We start from the raw sequence: 26,204 nt of genomic DNA, 5'->3' as shown, positions 1-26,204 counted from the left end.
TGCTCTCTACAGATAGAACAAAATTAAGACACTAAAATAGGTGGAAACATTGTCCATTGGCCCTAAGCAGCAATAATGAGATTGACCCTATTTTATAGGATCCCAGTTTGGTAGTCTGCCTTCACTGCATTATCGTGCATGTTAAAAGTCTAGTGGTAAGCAAAGCGCTATCAAAAAATGGACGCGATGACCACGTCATCCATGGTGATTGCAACCTTTATTCTGGACAAGGAGGGTAAGTATTCCGAAAATCCGATAAGCTTTGGCAGATTACAGATTTCTTTTATTTTCAATACCCAACAATTTAAGCAGAGTAGCCAAAGTTAACCAGGCCAAATCACCAAATTCATCCAGTCATATAACTATTACTAACGATTAAGATTAAAGCATCTCCATCCAGTTAAGCGGCTTGTAAGCAGATTCATGGTATCACAAGAAACGCAAATTGCATTGTACGGTCGTGTTTCTATTGACTTTCTCTGAAACATTTGTATGATGGTTTTAATGTTTTTCGTTCCGATCCTAATGGCAATAGAGGAGTCGCAATTTACGTGAATAAAAAAATATCGAGTAGGGTATAAACAGCCAACTAGTAATAGTCCTTAAGCTCTTAAATAAATACATAAACGAATTAAACATTTTACATGGGTCCAACGACCTTATTGAAATAAAAAACGACCATGATTTAATAATATATAACAACTTAAAGATAATACAAAAAGTAGACCCATCCATAAAGTGCAAGCCTTAGGCATATATCCTGTTAATTATTCAATCCCCATCTACTTTACAAAAACCATTGCTTAAATATTTTATTTTTGTTCAACAATTATTTCTAGGCATGACTTTACTAGGTTTAATTCATGTAATTGGAGCTGTTTTTCAACTAGTCAAAGCTTAACTTAAATCACCTAAAACTAAATAGTGTCCATTTGTATAATACTTTTCCACCTGTTTAAATTTAAATTGTTTAGACCAAAGATAATCCCTGGTTTCTTGAACGAATACAAGCAGCTTTTGTTAAGTGAAGTGAGGCTATTAAAAGATGGAATTGCTACAAAACAATGCAATTTTATCAGCAATTTTAAAATAACAAGTAATTAGTGAAAACCCTTATTTAAAATGCTAAACGAAACTACCATCAAATTAATTAATACTTGAAAAAAATCTAAAAGCAATGGAAAAAGGTAGTAGACAAGCTCGTAATATAAATACATGTGCATACGACCCTCCCCTTATGATTCGTGAGATACTACATGGATGGGCCTTAATTACTTAAATCGGTGTGGCTGCTGACTAGAGGTTTAGCAAGTGGTGCGGTCTGTCGGGAGTTCAAGGAGTTTTTTGCTGTGGCTGTTGAGTAGAGTCGCCAGCATGTAATGCGGTCAGGTGCGAGTTCGAACCCTGCCAAGGGAACTTTTTTTTTTTAATTTATTTGGTGTTGAAATAAGAGGGTTCAGGGTATTCCCTAGTCGGGAGCGCCCGACTAGATCTCTTACTTGTTTGGGTATCTTTTATATTTGTAGTAATACAATATGTAATAATTATGTAGTAATCTCTTATTTCATTAAATTGGAATAGAACTTTTTTATTAATGTATCCAGTATCACCTAATCACCACATCGTCCTACTTTAGAGGTTGCAATGCAATCCTCTATCTAATTCAGCAACTACCAGTAACCCTGTTGCCTTAATCAACTTTTCATGCAACTGACTTGTCTTTTTTATGTGCCGTTGTTCATGTTCTTAATTTTTTTTTAAAACACCGTGAATTTCTTCTTAGAAAAATGTACTCCCAACTCAATCCATTCGATTGCTTATTCTAAGCGATCCTGGTTAACTCCCACACTATCAAATTTAAAAATTATTAAGTCAAAATATTTGTATCAAATATTATTTGAGTATTGACTTGGCTAAATACTCCATAACCAAGTCAAAAATTGATTTAATTATCATTGCTATGACATCTTAATCCGTGCAAAAGGCGTTCGTCCAAAATCCGAAAATTATTATACTTTATAAACTTGAAAAGTAATTCTTCTTACCCCTATAATATTACTTTCTCTAGGAGCAAGTATAGAACTCCTATTATTTCCAATTCCTCAACTTTTTCCGATATGAATTTATTGAAATGTTCTAACTCTCTGGCCCTGAAAATATTTCGAGTTGTCTACTCAAAGATTGTAATGCCCTTCTTCGCAAAAAATTATAGAGGCATTGCAAAACTATCCGCTTTACCTTAATTATTTGAATCAAGTAAGAGGTACTAGTAGGAAGCTCCCGACTAGGGGGTACCCTGGACCCTCTTCTTCCCACACCAATTACAAATATAATTACTATTCTAAAAGCTTAATGTTAAGTTTGGTGACTCTCGCTCTTATTATTTACCAAAATTGACCAAAAAACAGGAAATCGATATCGATTTTATCGATTGCTTGGAAACGAAGTGAGTTCTCGATTATCGAAAACAAACTCGATCTGCGCAGGCACTAGGAGCACAAAAAATCTAAAATTCAAGTCTCTAGCTTTTATAGGTTCTGAGATCCTTGCGTTCATACATACGGACAGACGGTCAGACAGACGGACGGACGGACGGACAGACAGACGGACATGGCTAGATCGACTCGGCTATTGGTGCTGATCAAGAATATATATAATTTATGGGGTTGGAGATGCTTCCTTCTGCCTGTTACATACATTTGGATTTTGCACAAATACAATATACCCTTATACCCATTTTTAATGGGTTCAGGGTATAAAAATACTTTCCCCGGTAGGGTTCGAACTCAAGACAGGCCGCACCACTTGCTATGCCCTACTCAGCAGCCACACCAATAATTAAGTACGTGTGATAAAAAAGGAACTAAATTGCATTACAGAAAAAATTCGGAATTACCTTGTCCATGTCCATGTCCGAACCTATAAAAGCTAGAGACCTGAAACTTTAAATGTAGATGCTCCTAGTGCCTGCGCAGATCGAGTTTGTTTCCGATAATCGATAACTTACTCCGTTTCAAGCTATCAATCAAAATCGATATCGATATCCTGTTTTTTGGGCAATTTTGGTAAATAATAAGAGCTAGACTCAACAAACTTGAATTATAGCTTCTAAAATAGAATATATATATATGCAATTGATGTTGGAAGAAGAGGGTTCAGGGTATCCCCTGGTCGGGAGCTCCCGACTAGAACCTCTTACTTGTTTTTTTTTTTCCCCCTGGTGTTGCTGTTGAGTAGAGTCGGCAGTAAGTAATGCGGTCAGTTGCCAGTTTGAACCCTTTTTTTTAAATTTATTTGGTGTTGGAATAAGAGGGTTCATGGTATTCCATAGTCGGGAGCTCCCGACTAGAACCTCATACTTGTTTACTATATCTACATCGACTAAGCTATTGATACTAAATTTAAATATACTATATGAGTCAAGGGTACAAGAAAGAATTAACTGAAGTACGCAGTTATACGTGCAATCAAAAAAACCATAAGATCAGTGCCGAGAAGCATACAGTTCCTTAATTAACGGATGTAAAGGTAAGAGTGACTTTCTAATTAAAATTTGTGTGTACGTGCCACATGCAAAATAAAATTAGCTACCTGATTATTTATAAATTCGTTTTGTAAAAATTTATAAAAATAAAACTGAACCATATATTTACCTGTAGTAAATGAATTATCCTAGAAGTTATCTCAAGTGCTGCGAACGCAGTGCGAGCACTAAAACTTTGTGCGCCCATTTGAAAACCACGAATAATTCTTCCATCCTTATTATATTGTTGCAAGGGAAGTCTAAACAAGTCAAAGAAACCTTGAACTGAAACATATATTTAAATAAAAATATTAATTATAAAAACGTTAGACATTTATAACTTATAAATAACAGCAATTTAATGAAATAACCCATTTTTTATTCAAAATCCATTGTCTGGTATTTTTATTTATTGATTTTTGTAAGTTGATCCTGCAATTTAAATGATTACTCGAGAATCTAAAATTCGATTTTAAAAAGACGTACGGTTTCTGACAACTATTAAATGTATTCATTTATACACTTTTGAATTAAGACAAGTAAGAGCCTCTAATCGGGAGCTTCCGACTAGAGGATACCCAGAACCCTGTTCCCCCAACACCAAAAGCTCGTTTGATTCAGAAGTAATAAAGATAAATTAAAAATAATTGTTTTCTCGGTTGCACACGAGCTCGCAACAGAGTCTTAATGAGAAAAAAAAATATAATAGCAGCACAAAAAAACAATACAATCGCAATTACAATGCTGTTGATACCCTATAGTTACGCTGGTGTAAAGCGGCGAGCCTATACTAGCGATCAGATGCATCACCTATCATTACGTAATTCGCCAATGAACGGTCTTGCAATGGCCCCCAATTAATACTAACGATCTTATTATTTACTAGTCGTTAGAAAATTCTTTAGCATATGGTCATGCAATGCGCGCGATAATGTTAATGATTATTTTTTTGAATGGTCTATGCTTCGTACCAAATATTTGATGAAGAAAAATAAATAGTAGTCCAATTCCTAGATTAAGCAGACGAAAAATTTTATTGGCAACAAAAGAATTATAAAATATATATTTTAATAATTTAATGAATTTTAGCTGCTTAGGTATAAATTTTTTTGAATATAAGGTTATTAGTTTGTAAATTAATGCCAAGAGTGAATGGGCTAAGTAAAATGTGCTAGTAAAATGTGCTACCACAATCGCTAAGTGAAGTGTACTAACAAAATCATCAACTGTATTGCACCAGTTAGATCGCTACGTCAACGTCACACATTGTCATACCGCTCGGTGAGCAGCAACTACGTCCCGATAGTAAATTCGTTAGTCTAGTTAATTGGTGTTTTCGTGGTTTAAGACCAGTCCCCAACCTGAAAAGGAAGCATAATCGTTAACGGTGCACCGGTGAGCCTGAACTAGACAGGGTAGAATTTAATAAAGATGTATGCTTTGCGCTTGATTTTGATTTAGATTGATTTCGAAATCGATTTTTATCGATTGCTTGGAAACGGAGTGAGTTATTGACTATCGGAAACAAACTAGATCTGCGCATGGACATGGACTTACATATATGATTAAGAATATATATATGTATATATTTTATGAGGTCGAAGATGCTTCTTTCTGCCTGTCACATACATTTACATAAATACATTATACCCTTTTTACACATTTTCAATGGGTTCACGGTAAAAATATGATAGTTTGCTACGTATTTTTACGATTTTTGATTTTTATTTGATTCGTTTTTGATTCTGTGTATATTTTCCCCCCAACGGTGGTACCTTTTAGGTTTCGGCTCATGACACCTCCCCCTTGGCTGGACCACAAGCGAATCCTACTGATACCCAATTCGCTATTGCAGCGGCGATGCTCAATTTCGAATTAAGGACCGGCGGACGGTCTCTTACTCAGGGCTCGGCGATGGGAAGTTCTAGTTAATTAGATGATGTAAATCTACTTTTAACAATTCGATTATGGCCAAGGTGCTACTTAACTTAGTGGATCATTTTCCGATATAATAACAAGTTGGGGAGTTACCGACTAGGCTATTTCATCAGAACACCAGAATATCGGGCTTAACCTACTCTGCAAAGAAAGAGCCCACAGCAAATTCGAAAACTTTACTTTACACTCATTCGTATATTTAAACACTTTCGTGCTTATGTGCATGTGTCCGACTGTAGCCATGGTCATAGTACTGTATTCGTCCATATAAAGAAAGGATGCTCACGGCAGCTAATAAAATATTTAAGGACTGACTCCCCAAAGCCCACATAGAGAAAGGCGGCTAGTCATTTGGTCATGATATTTTCATTAAAGACATTTCAGGCTAAAAAATCTGCAACAGAAATTAAAATTTTAATCCCAGTCCGCAACGAATAAGTTAACAATAATCCGTGCAACTTTTCTTTGAACTTGAAGTAGGTCCTTGATCTGGATTGCAATGTGCACTTCGAATAGATTTTTTTAATCTAAGAAATGTCTTGGAAATATGCTCCTCGCTTCTCATTGCATGGGATAGCCAAGCAGCCGCACGGAAAAATTCTATGCGGATAATTAGTTCCAAACTGATCTTATACTTCTAGAAAGGATGTCGCGACAGTTCTCTGCCCGTAACTGATGAAGCAGGTAACGTAGAAGTCGACGGAGTAGCCAGAGCTGCTTCTGTAGCTCCACTTCACCCAATTTAACGTGATGTGGGCGCCTAGATAGGAGTCATTGGCTGATCAGAGATGAGCCAGGCTAAAGAGCCTCTATAAATAAATCATCTTTTTCAACTTTCCAAGCGGGACCTCAGACTTCCAGTTGCCTTTCTGACAGGCCAAAGTGCTACGAGGCAACCTCTCCACTTTGTTGTAGGCTTTGTAGGGCGGACGATAAGACTACAACACAGTATCTGGGTAGTAAATTTTTTACACCAGGTCTGTTTATAACTGCCTCGGCTAGAAACATGCTCACCTCCATGGCAGATTGCTTTGTTTTCATAGGGAGATTTGTAATTAGAGTTGGAGTCTTTCACGAGCGTTAAAAAAATAATTATTTGGACATTAGCTCCGATTCAACTCTTTACTTAACAGGGCCGATTATAGCTCAGTGTAAAAACTGGAAAAAAAAAAATGATTACAGTTTTATGTACAGTGCGTCGATTATAATTAACAAAAATACTTAATAGCGATGACATTGGTAAATAGTACTGTATACTAACTTGTGGCGTATACAATGGTTTAAGAACTTTTTAGGGTTGAAATATCTTAGCGGTTGTCAAACTCCCTTTTAGTAATAGTAAAATTAATAAGTTTTTTGTTTCTTCTCTCGTAAGCATCACAACCGCACCTGACACTTAATGATGCTTCTTTAAATTTTACTTTTATACCCTGAACCCATTAAAAATGGGTATAAGCACTAACCATACAATGTATAGACATACCAAATGGCACTTTTAATCGAAACAAGAAAAATCGAAACGAGGCGACCCCAATGGTACCTGCGACCATTTTAGTGTGCCCAGACAGAGTAAGACTGCTAAGAGTGTGCAGCCGAACGCCGGCCTCAAAAGCCGAACGTTCAGTATGAAGCCGCATCTTGCAGCCGCAAAAGCACAAATGTATAAAAAGGCAATGAAAATGGTATGGATCCAGACGCATGCTATACATTATGACGTTACGTTAATTGCCTGCCATAAAACCCTTTAACCTAAGATTATAATAATGCCAATAAAAGATTACTTGCATTTTTTCCATATCAAAGTGCAAACGAGCGACAAGTGCGATCCACCTGTTTGCAATAAAACAATCTAATCTACAAATCAAAATATATTCCATAAACATCAGCATCAAAAAAGAGAAATATTTACGATTTTTTAAAAGTAAACTTCCCAATGCAAATCAACAAGCGAGCATGTGAAAATATATGCAGCCACAATGACAACCCTAATTAATTATGACGATTTGAGGTACAGGAGTGGCCATAATAATTTTTGCATAATTTTATAAGAGGCTCTTCATAATTCTATGTGTACTATTTAACTTTAACCTTTGTAAATAAAATTTCCGTCGTTCACTCCTTTACCATTTGAACGCATTGATTTTTATACCCTGAACCCAATAAAAATGAGTAAAAGGGGTATAATATATTTGTACAAATATATGTAACAAGCAGAAGATAGCATCTCAGACCCAATAAAGTACATATATTCTTGATAAGCATTAATAGCCGAGTCGATCTAGCCATGTTCGACTGTCTGTCCGTTCGTCCGTATGCATGAAAGCAAGATTTTCTGTACCTATAAGAGCCAGAGACTTGAAATGAAATGTAGATCCTCCTGCCTGCGCGAATCGATAATGTTTCTGATAATCGATAACTTGCCCCGTTTCAGAGCGAGCGATAAAAATCAAAATCTAGCTTTTTAAGCAAATCTCTTAGGTTATTAGAGCTAGAGTCACCAACATTTACATGTATTTACATCTAGAATAGTATGTACATATCAAGTATGTTTCATTTCATAGCTATCGCCAACTCCACGCTACAACCAAAGACAATATAAGCACTAAGATGAGTAACGCCATACAACAAAATGCTAGCATGCAGGTTGATTTTTTGAAAATTGAGAACGAAAACGAAAACTGTAGCATTGCGCTCTCACAGCCGAGAGAACGAAAAAGCCTTGCAAGCAATTATGTTTGTATGCGTGTGAATATACATACATAACAGCATACTTGAATGTGTTATTATCCACTGCTCTGGCAAAGTCTCTGGCTGGCAAAGAAACAATTTTCACGACCTACCCAAAATTTCTGTTGATATATGAATGCATTTCGTGTACTGAGGTTGGCTCCGTACAAAAAAATTTGTATTTTTAAGTCGATGCAAATATTTATGTAATTTTTTTTATTTGAAATTATTAATTAAATTATTATTCTTTTTAAGTAATACAAAATAAATTAAGGAAATAAAAATGCACATTTGTTGTTTTCAAAGATACATTTAATTAATTTTAATTTATTTTATTTTATTATTTTTTGTTCGAATTATAAAGAACAAAGTACGCAGGGAACACCGCGAGAAGGCCATTATAATTAGAATGGGGTCATAACTAAATACGACCTTCGAGTCGACTTGAAATGTAATTGTATTTTTTAGCACTCTTTTATTTCTTAATTGGAGAATAAAAATAATATTAATTAAATTTAAGGAAATTATGTAAATATTCGCATCGACTTAGAAATACATATTTTCTGCGGAGCTAACCTCAGTACACAAAATGCATTCATATATCAACACAAATTTGGGATAGCAAGCCGCGACTTCGGCATTCGTTCGTCTGGTCTTTGGAGAACGAACAACCAGTCGGCATGCCGTACGAAGCCTCAAAGGCCAGATGAAAGGCCAGGCTAAAAATTTTGCGTCGCATTCAAATGTATGGGCGCTACTCATCTTAGTGTTTATATTGTCTTTGCTACAACTACATAGCTCAAGTAAATAAACCAATCATTCCTTCTAGGAGTCAATTGGTGGTATGGCTGTTGAGTAGAGGCGGTGGTAAGTAGAGTGGTCTGTTACGGGCTCGAGTCCTGTTTACTATTAACTATTTACTACTATAACTATTTTTGAGTTTTTAAATTAATTTTAATAACTGCATTAGGTATTGGTAGAGAGGGCAAGGTATGCCCTAGTTGAAAGCTCCCGGCTAGAGCCAATAACTTGCGTTTTTGTTTTTTTTGGATTGCATAATCTTACACTAAATACGCATTTCTAGCTGTTAGGCAACATTTTAAATAAACGCCGTAGCCGCACATTGCTAATTACTTTAAATAATTTTCGCTTTAGTGCTTGGAAAAGTAAAAATAACGTTTTTTAAGTGATAAAAGATTATTTCTGATTACAATTCACATGCATTATTACCTTACAATTTTTTTTTTAGTTTTTGCAAATTTGTAGGAAACGCCAATGAATCGAATTCAAATGTAACCAATGTGACTTTTTTATAAATATATCAAAGGTCGATGTTAATTTCGGATTGACATAAATAATACTTACACAATTGTATAACAGCATTAGTTGGTCCGATTCCACTTAATATATTTGGCAGTTGGTTTCTCTTTATGTCTTTTAGCCATTCCTTACTTACAAACTCAAATAATTTATTCCAGCCAAGAATACCTCGTCTGAAAGGAAAAGATTTAAAAACCATTTTATTTACAATAAGACAACATAAGGTAACTAAAGTGAAAATACAGCTTCCTAGCTTTTACGGAATGGGCGCTGCGTTGATCACCAATAAGTCAGTCAACAAGTCAGAGGTACTTTACTTCTTGCAAAGGGACAGTAGCTTGTTTATACTTTAACAATTTTGATGGCAACAACAATTTTGTTGACATTATTTGAGCTCGGCTTCCAAAGGCATGGTATTGTAATGATTATTCAATTTGTAACATACATTGGGTTATTTCAAAGACAATATAAACACTAGGACGCAAAACCTGGGCTCTTATTTGGCTTTTCCCACTACATACAACAAGCAAGCCGACCGGCCGTTCGCTTTCCAAGACGAATAAATGCCGAAGTCGCGGCTTGTTTATGCTGACACGAGCATCGAAGTTAGCCGCCAGTTTGCCTTCGGCAAAGCTGGTCGATGGTTCTTTGCATCGCATCGTTTTTGATCGATTGACGCATAGTACTTTTGCTTTATCCATGAAATGCATGCATTATTTGAATGAAACATTACCCTTGATACTTATGATAAATTTTACAGGAAAATGTATGTAATATTTTCATATTTGAGGCTTTCTGTCCGTCCGTCTGTCCGTTCATCCGTCCGGCCGTCATTCCGCCCGTACGTATGTATAAGCGCAAGGATCTCAGAGCCTATAAGAGTTAGAGACCTGCAAATTTTAGATGTATGTGCCCCTAGTGCCTGCGCAGTTCGCCTTTGTTTCCGATGATCGATAACTTACTCCGTTTTCAGGCAATCGATAAAAATCGAAATCTATATTCTGTTTTTTGGGCAATTTTGCCAAATAATACGAGCTAGAGTCATCAAACTGGACATATAGCTTCTAAAATAGAATATATATATGCATTTGATGTTGGAAGAAGAGGGTTCAGGGTATCCCCTAGTTGGGAGCTCCCGAAATGGAAATGGAAATGATTTTCCAAAAAGTGCGAAATACCCCCAAATGAATATGAGCAAAGATCTTTGGAAAGGAATTTGATGCCGATCTGATGGCTAACAAAAAAGTTTCATATCGTTTTTCGGTAATTTACCACTGTTGTGGGTGAAATTTCCCAAATCGTTCTTATGTAGAGCTCTGAAAATAAGTTTGAGGTTAATCTTACAATACCTTAAACTGCACCACTAAAATTTAGGATCGCATTTCTACCGAGGATGCTTTGCTTTTGCGAAAAGTGTGAAACGCGTCTCAAAAGATTTTTCATATAGATCCTTGAAAATGAATTTGAGGGCGAAACGTCATCCACCAAATCCTTGACCCCCAATTCTACCAAGGAAAAGTGCTAAGCACCCCTCAAATAAATTTGAGCAAAGAACATTGAAATTGAGTTTGATACAGATCGAATGGTAAACAAATAAGTTTCATACAAAGGTTTTCGCGATTTTTCCATACTTGCGGGTGGAATATCCCGAAATCCCGTCTTAACATGCCCAAAAGGTAACTACAGTGAACATTTCAGCTTCCTAGATCTTACTGTGTGTTGATCACCAATCAGTCAGTCAGTCTGTTAGTCGGTCAGTCAGGACAAACAGTTCAAGTCTCTAGCTCTTATAGGTTCTGAGATCCTTGCGTTCATACATACGGACGGACGGACGGACAGACAGACGGATAGGGCTAGATCGACTCGGCTATTGATGATCAGGAATATATATACTTAATGGGGTCGGAGATACTTCCTTCTGCCTGTTACATACATTTGGATTTTGTACAAATACAATATACCCTTATACCCATTTTAAATAGGTTCAGGGTATAATCATTTTTTCGCAGAATCAACGCATCCTCGGTAAAAAGTGTAATTCAAAAATAGTTTATTGCAGTTTTAATTTTTTCCGATTTGCTGCAAAATTATTTTCAAAGCTCTACATGAAAACTTAATGAACTCGTGTTTCAAAGATTTGTGAAATTCCAACCACAACAGTGGTAACTGGGAAACAAACGTTTGTATGAAAGCTGATTACTTACCGTCCGATCAGTATCAAGAAAATTTTCAGAGCTTTTTGAGAACATTTATTTTATAGATGCCCCGCGCAAGGCCGGGCTACACCTGCTAGTATATATATGCATATTTATACTTGCTGCTAGAGAAGAGTCATAAGCGGCTTCTGACCGCATTGCGTTAAGTGTGGTGTTAAATATAAAAAATCGCAAGTTGTTTTATATAATTTGTAATGTCTAATGTGGTATGTTAAAGACTATCAAAATATATCCTAGTCTTTATTTATTTCAGGCACAAAACATGGATAAATGTATTTTTCATATTAAGACAATAAAATAAATAAGACTATAGTTCGTTCTAACGATGGCAATATTTCGAGCAGTAAGTTACATACAGGAAACTTATTTTATTCTTCATATAAAACTTCCAACATTAACATTACCAGTTACGATCAAACTGGAAAATTTTATGGACTTAACATAAAAAACTCAGAGAGAATAAGTGTTTTGAGAGTCAGTTTCCCAACAACCAGCCTTAAATATTTCGAAATAACAACCGGAATGCTCTTGGTCTTCCTCACCTAAAAGTTAACGAGTGCCCCTCGCACGTTATAACATATTACTTTAAGGCATGGTGTTAATGCAGCGGGCGCCTGAGTTTAACGCCCTGATCGCAATGGATAGCGGCAATAGGCAGATCTCATGCATGTGTAACGTTATCGCTTATGCTTCTCTGTTGCCCTCAGCTCGCTATTGGCTTCAATTTCAGTTCTGTAGGAAGAGCTTAAGTCGATACCCGAGCTATGAATAAACGTTGCATCGGCACGTTGCTTTTGAATAATTATCATTATTATTATAAGAGAAAACAATTTCCTTAAAAAAATTTTATTAATATTAGGTTAATTCCAAATCGAATTGCTACATTTTAATTGTAATAAAGCACAGAGAAATAAGAAGTTCTAAACTTGTGCCTATTTCCCATTGTGTTTACTCGGGCCTAATAAACAAAACCCGTATGTGAGGTGCCAGCAGATCACTTGCATTGGTTAACGCTCATGAGCTACTTATTGAGGTCAAGATGGAATTAAATAGTGACGACGGGTGGGACATAGATCCAGATAATAGTTCCCGAAGCAAAATAATAGCACAAAAGACAGCTAATGAATAGTCTCCGCTTAAAGGATATCTCTAAAGCTAAGTGTCAAATGTGAAATACCATTATACATAAAACTATCAAGCTCTGCACACACAAAATAAGTAAGTAGCTTGGAGGCAATCCGCCTCCAATGCATATAAACCCGTATGGCGTCCGAAGGCAACAGAACTCAGTATAAAATTCAACTTTGACATTATATTATATATACTTATATTATACCTTGAATGCATCTCTGCCAACAAAATATTAGAACTACTCCTTCGACAGGGACTAAAGATGATCCGGCCAAGGCGACAACAGCCTTAAACTACTACGACGAAGTCGAACCAGAGTTGATTCTCGTGACAAATAGTCATTTGAGTCGTAAATCTGAACCATAATGTGGCCCAATAAAGAGGTCAGTGACGATGAATTGCACGCTTTTGTCTCAGAGCATCAGAAATCTTTGAAATCAATCATATTTTCAGCTCGGCCGAAGGATCTACCATTCACTTTCGCTTTGGCTAGGAATGCGGAAGCAAGCATCAAACGCAGTATGTTTGCTGCACAATTACCAAGCAAATAAGTACAACAGAAACCAGATACACCCACAAGACAGATAAGGAAAAATACAAACGACAGAAAAAAATCTAAATTTCTTCAAACAGGGCAAGCAGCAGCAACAATGCCAGTCCAAAACAAAACAATAAAAAAGATCAAGATCAGAAGTCAGCCATGCACATAGACCCGTTCTTTGGAAAAAGCCAAGTCCCTAACACACAGGCTGAATGTATAGGGCAAAAAAGGCAAAATTCGTCCGACCAAAGGTCAGAGGCGACAGCGCGTTCTCAACACTCCTCAGAGGCCTATGATGACGAAGACTATAACAATGCAGCAATAGCCGCGGTTGCCGATACCCAAGATGACGCCTCGCTTACATATGACAATGATTTGAAGAATTTTTTAAGGAACTCTCCCGGCTACCGTTTATCGAACGACAGCTAGCTGGTAGAAAAATAAGAATTCCGATAGACACAGGGTCGATTAAGAATTAAAAAAGGCCCGAAAAGGAACTAAAATATCTCATGCCGCTCAATTCTATCTATGCTTTTACCAAAATCCAACTGAAGTGTTTAATGAACATCTTTGATAAACGAACGAAATTTCTGTATACGCTCAGATCGTTCTTAGGGTTGGCCAGTTACTAAAGGTGTTCTGAATTTGAACCAAGCGCATGTCTATGGACAGCCTGCTAAAACGTGAAAGTGGATCCAACAGCAAACACATGTAAAGACAAACTCACATTAAGAAGAAGATGTCATACTCAGATATCCAGATTTCAGGTAAGCATTGAATCTTACGTCCAATGCTACAGCGTATAGTATTGGTGCGGAATTGGCATGCAATGAAAAAAAATTATTGGCTATATTCAGGGATCTAGGAAAGCTACAACAGTTTTCCATTGACGACATTTGGAACATAATCGCGCCCACAGAGCCGAACAAGAAAATATAAAACAGATATTGGGGAAATTCCACTTTCCAAAACTGACAAACCTACACAAATTGTGGCCAACTTAGAAATCTGCAAAATTTAAAGAAAATGTTCCGAATATGCAATGGTGAAATCATTAGTCTCACGTACGATAGCAGCCGTAATATATAACTATTTTCCAATATTATCATATAGGGCAATAATTAGGCAACCTTTAAGTCCGATATCATTACCTTGTTTCTAAAAAATAGGTACGGAGTAGTTGTTGTACACGCATCACAAGTCTACAGTTCGGCCAGGTAAAACGTTATCATATCACCTTACTGGAAATATCAGGATGCCTTAAGCCTCAAAGGGGATCCACGACACTGTCAAACTAATCTTACATGCTACATGCCGTAGAGTATAGCTGATAACAGCACTGCGTGACGAGCGAGCAACTGATCGAAGAAGACTAGGAAGCAATCTGACCCCATTATGTACGAAGGAAAATAAAGTCTATTCTCAAAAAGGGGAGGGTCCACAACTGTCACTCAAATAACTGTTGTTGAAAGATGCTGACGTTTATCACATTGGAAAAATGTTGTCCAATCTAAAGGTACATAAAATCAACAGTTTTTAGACAGAGCGCCAAGGTACACTAGATGCCAATGATTTCGAAACAATAGAGTTACAGATTCAAAACAAGCTAGGTAATAATAAACATAGAAACACCGAAACTTATAAATCAACTAATCGATACTGTTAATCTGATAATTAAAGCAAGGAAAAAAACTGGACACCCCGCATTTATACGAGGCAAAAAAAAAAAATGTGAATAACCGAAATTTAAAATTAAATGCTCACAATCACTCTTGCGACATCTAACATATTAAATCCTACGGGTGTTGACCATAACGATTTGAAGTCTGTGCTAATTAATATATATATATATATATATATATATATATATATATATATATTATTTGAATATCCCAAGGTTGAGTTTATATGTAGAAAGGGTATCATCTTCCCAGATTTTTTGATGAAATATTCAGCAGCAGATCTTGTTGTTCAATAGACTATTCGTATATTCTTTAAAAGACACCTGCATTAAAATTAAAGCTTAAAGTGGTTGTTAGCTAAAATTCGTTTATTTATTTGCTTCATATTTTGGGTTGGGGCGGGGATGTGGCGATAACTATAAAATTAAAGGTATCTGGTACATATTCTAGAAGCAACGTGTCAAAATATGTGACTAGCTATATATCATATTATCAGACAGATGTAAATAGCTAGATCGACTTGGTGATCAAGAATATATACACTTTATTAGATCGAAGATGCTTCCTGTTACCTGATACATACATTTGCACAAATATTTTATACCTCTCTTACCCATTTTAAATGGGTTCAGTATATAAAAACAAACAGAAAAAACATTCATGATTTACCTGGATTTTAACAACTCGAGAATTAACACATTTTTGACAAGCATCAACTTGAAAACAACAATTAAGAGGTTCTAGTCGGGAGCTCCCGACTTGGGGATACCCTGAACCCTCTTCTTCCAACATCAAATGCAAATATATATATTTTATTTTAGAAGCTATATGTCAAGTTTGGTGACTCTAGCTCTTATTATTTACCAAAATTGCTCAAAAAACATAATATCGATATCGTTTTTTATCGATTGCTTGAAAACGGAGTAAGTTATCGATTATCGGAAACAAACTCGATCTGCCCGGGAACTAGGAGCATCTACATCTAATTTCAAGTCTCTAGCTCTTATAGGTTCTGAGATCCTTGCGTTCATACATACGGACGGACGGAAGGACAGACAGACGGACATGGCTAGATCGACTGGGCTATTGATGCTGATCAAGAATATATATACTTTATGTGGTCGAAGATGCTTCCTTCTGCCTGTTACATACATTTGGATTTTGCACAATTACAATAAACCCTTATACCCATTTTTAATGGTTTCAGGGTATAAAAATAAGAACTTTCACAAACTCTAAATAGTATTGAGTCCTTATGATCATTCTGTAATTCATGCCTGACCAAATATGGCGAATACTGAATATGTATTTTAGCTTTGGGTGGGGACCTTGAGTTTCTGACTGATTTTAGGTTTAGCTATAGGATAAAAAATGCTCGACATAGGTATGCAAGCAAGAGGCATTGCAACGTTGACGTGAGATCATTCATCGTCCAGTTAAGAGTTACAAATTTGGCAACAATTTTGTGTTATGCGATCCACCTAAAAAAAATATTGATACTCATTCAATCATTGGCTATCGGAGCTTTCGGACGTGTTATTTTAATCCGCTAAGCCGTTTCGCTTTTGTGTTGAGTGCAGTACTAAGGTATTAACAGCTCAGCTGAGAAACTTTGATGCTGTCCGGTGCTCTTCAATTTGCCGCATTGAGTTATCATTGCATTGAGTTATCAAATCTACTATGGCAGTGTGACTACTGTGTCGGGCTTACTGATACTCAAACGAAAATTGATGAGCTTAGTGCCCCTTGAAAAACTTTTTGACGGTCTGAGAGCAACAATAAAGCAGAGCTGTATTGTCAAAACTGTTCCTGATCTTGCTCCTGAAACATAATATATGCAAAGACTCAAAAGCGATAACAAAATAAACAAAATATTTACAAGTTGGCAATTTTTTAACCACAACGCACCAAAATTCATATTGATAAGTGCGTCAAACTGGTTAAACTTAATGCGGATTTATCATTAATGCGATTTGTCAATTTTAAGCTGGGGGTTGCTGAACCGTTATTTGCAAAAGTCTCTAACACTTCGCATTGGACTTTCATCAGTAGAACCTAAATCTTTATCAGACCTAAATCTGCGAACGATGATACTGCAATAAATCTGGAAGCATAAATTCTCCCACGCATATCTTCGCCGATCAAGCGAGTTTTCGATAACATTTTGCTTATGCCTTACTGGTGCCGATAAGGAGCAAGAAATCGAAGCGCAAGCAATGCACTTCAAAACTCTAAATATTCCAAACGAGAAGAGTGGCCAACGCAAGGGATGGCCTTATAAGGTAATCTTAAGCCTCTTAACAGTTGTGAAAACGCAGTCCGGTAAAGAAAGCACAACTCGAAGATAGAGTGCTTTGATAAAGAGAGTGTGTAATGAGTAGCTGCAGCGTCAATCCTCAACTCGGATTTCTACGACGCTGAATTTTTTGATAGCGGAAGCTTTCGTGTCTTTTGTAAAGATAGAGACGCTGAGAAAGAACGGAGCTCGAAAAGAGGTGGCATTATAATAGCTGTGCGACACACATTGCCATGTGCAACGATCCGGTTAAATTACGATGACTCTACACTGGACCAGTTGGCCGTGCTTGTGGTCGGCGGAACTGACACTATTTGTATATGTGTCTCACATATACTGCCTAATAATAATAATTTAAAAATGTTATAATTGCGATAGGGGCTCCATTACTAACACTTTAAATTTTGGAAATATTTTATTTTCAAAGGAAAATTTCTATGCCGCTTCTAGATGCCTTAATAACTTTTCTCAATCAGACTGTGATGGTATATCAGCACTTTTTGAAAACTGTACAACATCACTCTATGAGCCTTTTTTCCAAAGCCCTCTCTGCAGGAGTTTTTTTAAAAGCGGAAAGATTCTACAATCATGCCCATTGCCATATTCCTAATTATAGGGGCATTGCAAAACCAAGTTATATCTCAAAATTATTCGAGCATAAGGTCGTTAAACATATCTCCGTATATCGATCCTTAATAGCATAGCTTCTCGCCGCGCAGAATTACAGTGACCAATTTAGCGATTTTCTAAAATCTTTGCATCCAGAGCTTTAAACGTCGTAGTCAAGTTGATGTACTGTATATTGACTTTTCTAAAAGGTCATCACGTCGTTGTCGTTGAGAAACTGTATAGGCTGGGTTCTCACTCTTCTTTATCAATCTGGTTAAAATCCTTTCTGTCTGATCATTATTACCATGTACGCATCAACAACACTTTGTCCACACTTTATGTCGCAACTTCGTGGATACCTCAGGGGATTTGTGTTGGTACGATTCTACTCAATTTGTTTATTATTAATTTAGGGAGTTGCTTCCATTCGTCCGATTATCTATTTTTTTCCGATGACCTTAAAATATTTAAATGCATTTCGTCTCAGCATGATGTACTGGTTTTGCAAAAGGACTTACACAACTTGTCTGAAAAAAGTAGACATAACCAGTTACCACAAAAATTAGCTAAATACTATCAGATTACATTTACCAAATGTTTTTGTGCCATTCTTTCATCCATTAACGGGCAAGAACTTAGTCGTAAATCAGAAGCTTTGAACTTAGGAGTAATTTTCCACTCCAAGTTCTTATTCATTCAGCATATAAACTATATTATGCCGTATGCGGTCTTTGGGTTTGTTTACAAAATTATATTTATATTCGCCCTTTGTGCGGTCAATATTTGAGTATGCCTCGTTTATCTGGTGCCCATCCGCAATTGCGCACAAAAATAGAATTCAAAGGCTGCAATAACCATTTCCAAAATTTAATTAAAATTGCCTTAACTTAAATCCTAGTACGTCTACTGACGCTGATATTGTCTCAGTTAAGGTGTTAAGGTGTCTTTTCCTACACGGAATATCTATAAACCATGCTCTTATGTCCCTCCTTCTTCTGATATTCAAGTTTATATGAAACATATTAAGTATTAAAGAAGTTTCTTCACACGTGAGAGATAATGACCTATTTATGGTGTTGGGTGATTTTAATTTGCCGAACATCTCTTGATCATTATTCACTACTGAAAATTATCTAGTGCCCTCAGCACAGCACGACTTTATAGACTGCATGCTTGATCTTTCGTTGTTTCAAATCAATTCAATTTCTAATCATTTGAATAGAACACTTGATCTTGTATTTGTCTAGGTCCCCTCCTTTATCTCTTCCTGAGGATGTCTATCATCCTACTTTAGAAATTGCAATGCTGAATTGTAATCTTTTCATTTCGTGCCCAATAAGCCCCGCTATTGCTTCCGTAAAGGATATTATTCTTTGCTGAATCAGCTTATTTATACAACCGATTGGTCTTCCTTATATGACTCGGTTGATATGAATACTGCCATTAATTTTTTTATATCACCCTAAACTGTATTCCCAAGTCAATTCCTTCGACTACTTTCTCAAAACAACCGTGGTTTACTCCCAGATTATCACATCTAAAATATGTAAAATCTAAATATTTTAAAAAGTTAAAAAAGTCTGGTTCGTGTACAGACTTGGCTAAATATTCCATAGCCAAGTCGAACTTCTTTCTTCTTAATTCTCAATGCTACGAGAATTATCTAACTCGTTGTAAAAGGCAATTTGCCCAAAGGACAGTTTTATAATTTTGTAAACTTGAAGCGTAAATCTTCAAGGTTGCCATCTTCTTTCTCTCTTGGGATGGATAAAGCTAGCAATGACACTGATTCTGCTAACCTCTTTCCTAATTTTTTCCAATCAACTTACTCTTCAGTTTGTCCTAATACTAATTCTTACCCTTATACTATTTCTTCCGCTAGTTCTATACCTCCTCCCATTATTTAACACTCGTCTCTTCTATTAGCTTTAAGCTCTTTAAAATCTTCTTACTCTCCTGGGCCGGACAATATTCCTAGTTGTCTACTCAAGGAGTGTAGTTCTTCTTTTTCTTTATCCATTGCTAAAGCTATTTAATCTATCCCTTGAAACTTCTGTCTTTCCATCACTTTGGAAAGAATCTTTTATCATTCCGCTTCACAAGAAAGGTGGGAAGTCTGATATACATATATTCAGAGGCATTGCAAAACTGACCGCTATCCCTAAATTATTTGAAAAATAATCACTTCGAATTTGCAACATTTCTGCAAATCAGTTGTTTCTCTTGTTCAACATGGATTCGTAAAAAATCGGTCAACCACAACCAATCTATTTGAGTTTACTTCTTTGGTAAATTCTGACTTCCTTTCTAAAATGCAAACTGATGTCATTTACACTGACTTCAGTAAGGCGTTTGACTCTGTGCACCATGACATTTTACTTTTTAAACTTGACCGAAAAGTTTCCCTCCGTCTATTTTGCTTTGTATTAATTCTTATTTAAAAGGTAGGACCCAAAGAGTAATGCTGAGGCTGACTACCTCTGAACAGGTTCACGTTAATTCTGGTGTTCCTCAAGTAGTCATCTTGGACCTTTACTCATTACTCTGTACACATGTATGCGGTCGATATCAAACTTTTTCTATAATACTCTAATACCCTACATCATTCTCGTCTACAAGACGATTTGAACGCTATGCAACTTTGGTGTTCGGCCAATCAATTGCATCCAAATTGTTCAAAGTGTATGTTTATGACATTTAATCGTACTACACCCTATCTTGTCAGTTATACAATAGACAATATCCCTTTGCAGCGTATACTTACAGTTAAGGATCTAGGCGTTATTATTGATTCTAACTCTGTTTCAATCTTCACATAGATACCATTGTTAATAAGTCAAAAGGTGTACTTGGATTCATTAAACGATGGTCAAAAGAGTTTAACGATCCTTTTATAACAAAACTTCTGTACATCTCTCTTGTTCGCCCTAACCTTGAATACTGCTTTTGCATCTGGTCTCCGCAGTATAACAATAGCCAGGATCGTATTGAGTCTGTTTAAAAGCAATTTCTCCCCTCTTTTTATTTTTTCTTTTTTTGCTGGTGTGACTGTTGAGTAGAGTCGCCAGCAAGTAATGGGATCAGTTGCGAGTTCGAACCCTTCCAAGGGAACTTTTTGTTTTTAATTTATTTGGTGTTGGAATAAGAGGGTTCAGGTTATTCCCTAGTCGGGATCTCCCGACTAGAACCTCTTAGTTGTTTTTAATTTATTTAGTGTTGGAATAAGAGGGTTTAGGCAAAGACAACATAAACACTAAGATGAGTATCGCCATACTACAAAATGCTACCATGCAGCTTGATTTTTTTGAAAATTGAGAACGAAAACGAAATCTGTAGCATTGCGCTCTCACAGCCGAGAGAACGAAAAAGCTAAAAATAGAATGTGCTCTCAGCTTCGGCTCTTTGAGGGCAAGCAATTATGTTTGTATGCGTGGGAATATACATACATAACAGCATATTAATATGTGTTGTTATTCACTGCTCTGGCAAAGTCTCTGGCTGGCAAAGAAACAATTTTCTTAATTTTTTAGCGCAGATCACGACTTACTTAAAATTAAAATTTAAAATTTAAACTTAAAATTTCTGTTGATATATGAATGCATTTTGTGTACTGAGGTTGGCTCCGTAAAAAAAAATTTGTATTTTTAAGTCGTTTTATTATTATTAAAATTGTAATTTTTTTTTTTCGTTTAAATTTAGTTGTTGTTTTAGTTGGAGTGTGAGTTTGTAGTGGTAGTAGTTTTATCGGTCTAAGGTAGTTAATAGCTAAAACCCACAAAGGTACTGAAGTTTATTTTAAATGTAGCGTGCGCTGCTTTAATTGAAATAATAAATGCAAAAAAAAGAAATAATAGTTGTGAGCTTACCGATTAATAACTTCACGTAGACATATTCCAGATCCCTGTAGCTGAGCGAGCCCCATTACTAAGCCAGTTATTGGACCCCGGGATAATTCAACTCTTCGACCATGATAGTCAAAACATATCGGTAGTGCAGGACTGAATATAAACTCCTTAAAGTAAATAGCTTCATTTTCAAAAGAATCTTCAGCATGTTGTGCACATTCTGAAGCCATTATTCCAGTGGAATCATAGAAATCTTTTCCTTCATTCCATTTGAAATCATGCAAGCCAATTGACATTTCATTTATAGTCATCATAGGTAATCTTTCATGTTTTATGAGCTCTAAATTACTTCTACTTTCCGTGTCTTCATTCGTAGATCTCTTAACTAAAGCAGAAAAAAATTCTTCCAAGAACAATAAAGTGTCTTGATCAATATTTAGTCTGATAGGTAAAATCGATACTTTTAATGAACATTCCTCTGCTCGGTTTTTTTTAACATTTGATCGAACGTTTAGTGATTTCACCGTTACCATGTTTAAATCGTTCCTTGGTGGTATATTGTTTTTATTAGCGTGGTAAAGAAGCTTATTAATATCTGATGAAAGTAAACGGTCCCGTATCTCTATATCCGATATAACCAATACCTGTCGGGATGAGTATATTGAGTGTTTAGCGTAAACATCGTAGGAGAAACGTATTTTCGAAAATTGAATTTCTACAAGTACATCTGAATTGCGAGATGTCTTTAATTCGTCATTTATTATTTTCATATTTTTTGCCTGGCCTCTGCTAAGTGCTTGAGACACGCCGTGCTTATAAGTTTCCGACATTCCAATGTCTGTAAAACTAAAATGAGAAAAGGATAACTTTAATATTTCCAGCAAAAAAAATTTACGCACATTAAAAAAAAAGAATATATATTATTTTTAATAAAAAACAACAGACAACATCTGATGCAAAAAGTGCGCTACTTGAGACATATGTGTTTGTGTTTGCTTGTGGGATACATTCAATCAGGCTTACTATATAATATTCTTATTATAAATAGTTATAGATAGGTCAAACTGCAAAAAAATCGAAACAAGAATATTTGATACGAGTGAGCCCATGAGTGCGTAAGAGTGCCCAGAGTGAGTAAGACTGCTGAGAGTGGCAGCCGATTCCTTAATATTTGTATGTTATAGCCTCAGTCCACTGAACACATTTCTCATACATTTCAGAAAATCACATTTTTGACAAATGTGTGAAATGCGCCCTGTGCGTTTCCCCATAAGAAAACACATTTCACACATCTTTCAACAAAGGCACATATTTTAAATATGTGTAAATTCGCCCGGAACATTTCGTGTTTTTTTGCAAGGATTAATCGTGATTTCTATCGATGTTTTGAAAAATGGTACAGTATCATAACCATAAAGAGCTGATATATCAACGAAAGCAAACGGCAACTTTAAAAAAGAAATTAAAAAATAGAATAATCCCACAGTTTTTAGAATTTAAACATGGCGAAATCTCGAAAAGAGTGCCTAAAATGGAGGCCTTACTTCGACAGCACAATTTTTGAGTTTTGGAAGAAGAACTTTACGGCGCCTATGTAAATTAAAGAAACTCGATCAGCTGTTTTTTAAAGAAGCGGTACTTTTGCCACTCACATGTTACCAAAAACCGGTGAAAACACCAATATGTGAGATTTGAAAATTCCTTAAGCAGTTGACAGAGGCTATTAGTTTTAAATCCTTACCGCCCAAATACATATGTACTTTGCACACTTGTGTGCATCTCATTCACCTTGCATAGCTTTTCAAAATCCAACAATGAAGAGGCTCCCTCTCCTCTCCTCCCCCGAATAGGGGGTAGGGCTGGAACTCGCGACAGACTGCACCACTTGCTATGCCTCTACTTAGCGGCCACACTAATAATTAAATACTTATGATAAAAAAGGAACTAAAATAACATTACAGAAAAAAGTCGCAATTATCATGCTGTTAGAATGCGAAGCAGACGCGCATGTGAATGTGTGTGTGTACATGTATACAGAAATTCTTAAAGCTGCTGCCCCATTCAATTGCGCAGTTGCATATAACATTGTTTTTTTCTTAACCAATTTTTATGACATTTTCTACAGTATATATTATTGTACCATAGAATGTTTGTATATTATGAAAAAGTTGATTGCTTTTAAATTGTGGCTTAAATTAGTTGGCAATAAAAGTTGGGTTATTAACTTGATTTATAGCTCTGGGGTGGTACCGGAGAGGTGGCGATAGGTATAAAATGAAAGATACTTGACATATATATAATATAAACATATCATGTTTGGTGGCTCTATGTCTTATTATTTACCCAATTTGCTCAAAAAAAGTGTCGATATCGATTTTTATCGAATGCTTGGAAACGGAGTAAGTTATCGATTATCGGAAACAAACTCGATCTGCGCGGGCACTAGGAACACCTACATCTAAAATTTCAAGTCTCTAGCTCATAGGTTCTGAGATCCTTGCGTTCATACATACGGACAGACGGACGGATAGACAGACGGACATGGCTAGATCGACTCGGCTATTGATGGTGATCAAGAATATAAATACTTTGTGGGGTCGGAGATGCCTTTTTCTGCCTGTTAATACATTTGCATTTTGCACAAATACAATATACCCTTTTTACCCATTTTCAATAGGTTCAGGGTATAAAAAAACTATTTAAGATTCGAATTATGTCAGTTTCTAAAATTTTCAAGAAAGAAAGAAAACACAAGACTCTGCATGTATACTCACAAAAGGTATACTTATTGCAACGGCGAATAAGTACATTAATTTAATTTTACCCGGAATCCACGTAAAAAAAGCTATAATGATTTTATGGAAATGTACGTCAAGGCCAGCAAGAGGGAACCGTGACTTCACTAGGTATATAAGTTACCGAGTGTCCCTCACATGTAGTAATTTTGTCGGACGACGGCAACCCGATTCCTTGTATGTGTCGCAAGATCAGCGTTATCGCTTATTCCGAGTCGGTATAAAATTTTAGATGTAGATGCTCCTAGTTCTCGCGCAGATCGAGTTTGTTTTCGATAGTCGATAACTTACTCCGTTTCCAAGCAATCGATAAAAATCGATATCGATATTCTGTTTTTTGGGCAATTTTGGTAAATAATAAGAGCTAGAGTCACCAAACTTGATATATAGCTTCTAAAATAAAATACATATATGCATTTGATGTTGGAAGAAGAGGGTGCAGGGTATTCCCTAGTCGGGAGCTCCCGACTAGAACCTTTTACTTGTTTTTACATGCACTGGCATTTTTCTCAATAAAATATCTAATAAACATTAAAACGACCTAATGTTGGAAATTATTAAAGCAGTTTTTTATCCGATACTAACTTTGTAAGTCTAACATTAATGACAGATCTATGCCTTATTTTTTGTTTCAGCAAAACTGCCAGAGGCTGCAATATATAACTTTACAGGCAGCTGCGCGTACCCAAACTAAAATTAGGTTTATACATATTTTATTAAAAACATTTTACGTACCTCTTATTATCTGTTGACTTTCGGGTAGTAATAAAATCTGGAAAATCTTTTCCTCCAAACAGATGCCAAGTAAATGTCATTTCACATAATGTATAGCTTTCCTCGGGTACTGGGAAAGAGGAATGAGGTCGTAGGAGATCAATTTTTTCACTGGGTAAGCTGAAGTGATTGTCAACTATTTGAAGTGGGTCTTCGGAGACGTATATCTCCTCGATACCAAAATTATCCTTCGAAAGAAAATAAGAAATAAACAATAAAAATTACACTTCAGCGCTTCATTTAGTGTATAATTCTTAGAAGGATATATCCATATATCCATACAATATACATATTTATTCTATGTCAGCATCAACATCGAGCTAATAGAGCAATAACAGCCGAGCTAAGAGTGCCATGTCCATCTATTCGTCTGATTATTGCTAAGCGAACTAATCTCCCAGTTTTCAAGCTATGGGTCCGGCTGAATCGGACAACTATATTATATAGTTGCGATTGGAATGATCTGATGCATTATGCATACAAAATCTTATCACCATAATATTGCTGCTTTAGAACGATCGGTCAAACATTTGTTTAATAAAATAATTTCATAAAACTCTTCACATACACCGTAAAGAAAATGTCGACAGGTGTAAAAAATTTGTGGCGAGCCTAATATATCCTTAATTACTTGTTTTAAAATAATAGGCCCCTATAAATGGAAAAATAGAATAAAATTTCAAAAGCGCCTTGATTACGAAGTGGAGTGGGATCACTTCGTTATTTCCATAAACTTCAGATACTCGCAGTATTTCAGTTTAACCGATTAAAGCTCATGCCAATCGGTTTGTATCGCGTCCAATCAAT

General features: G+C 36.0%; 1 protein-coding gene across 4 annotated transcripts in view; it reads right to left on the bottom strand.

Annotated features, from left to right (window-relative positions):
- Atg2 (Autophagy-related 2) overlaps positions 1-26,204 on the bottom strand; it is a 232,937-nt gene that overhangs the window by 10,884 nt on the left and 195,849 nt on the right. For 3 of the 4 annotated variants that reach the window (XM_015168271.3, XM_070210843.1, XM_070210844.1), the window contains 4 exons: positions 25,359-25,585; positions 21,850-22,674; positions 9,554-9,681; positions 3,654-3,808 (listed from right to left, as the gene is read on the bottom strand). In XM_015168271.3, the coding sequence (XP_015023757.1) occupies positions 3,654-3,808; positions 9,554-9,681; positions 21,850-22,674; positions 25,359-25,585 (1,335 nt within the window). Of the gene's footprint in view, positions 1-3,653; positions 3,809-9,553; positions 9,682-21,849; positions 22,675-25,358; positions 25,586-26,204 lie in introns of those variants that run through there. The other variant, XM_032440820.2, reaches the window with a different exon arrangement.

This window comes from Drosophila virilis, unplaced genomic scaffold, assembly GCF_030788295.1.
Source record: "Drosophila virilis strain 15010-1051.87 unplaced genomic scaffold, Dvir_AGI_RSII-ME tig00001170, whole genome shotgun sequence".
Lineage (NCBI taxonomy): Eukaryota > Metazoa > Arthropoda > Insecta > Diptera > Drosophilidae > Drosophila > Drosophila virilis.
This window is presented reverse-complemented; position numbering and strand designations above follow the sequence as displayed.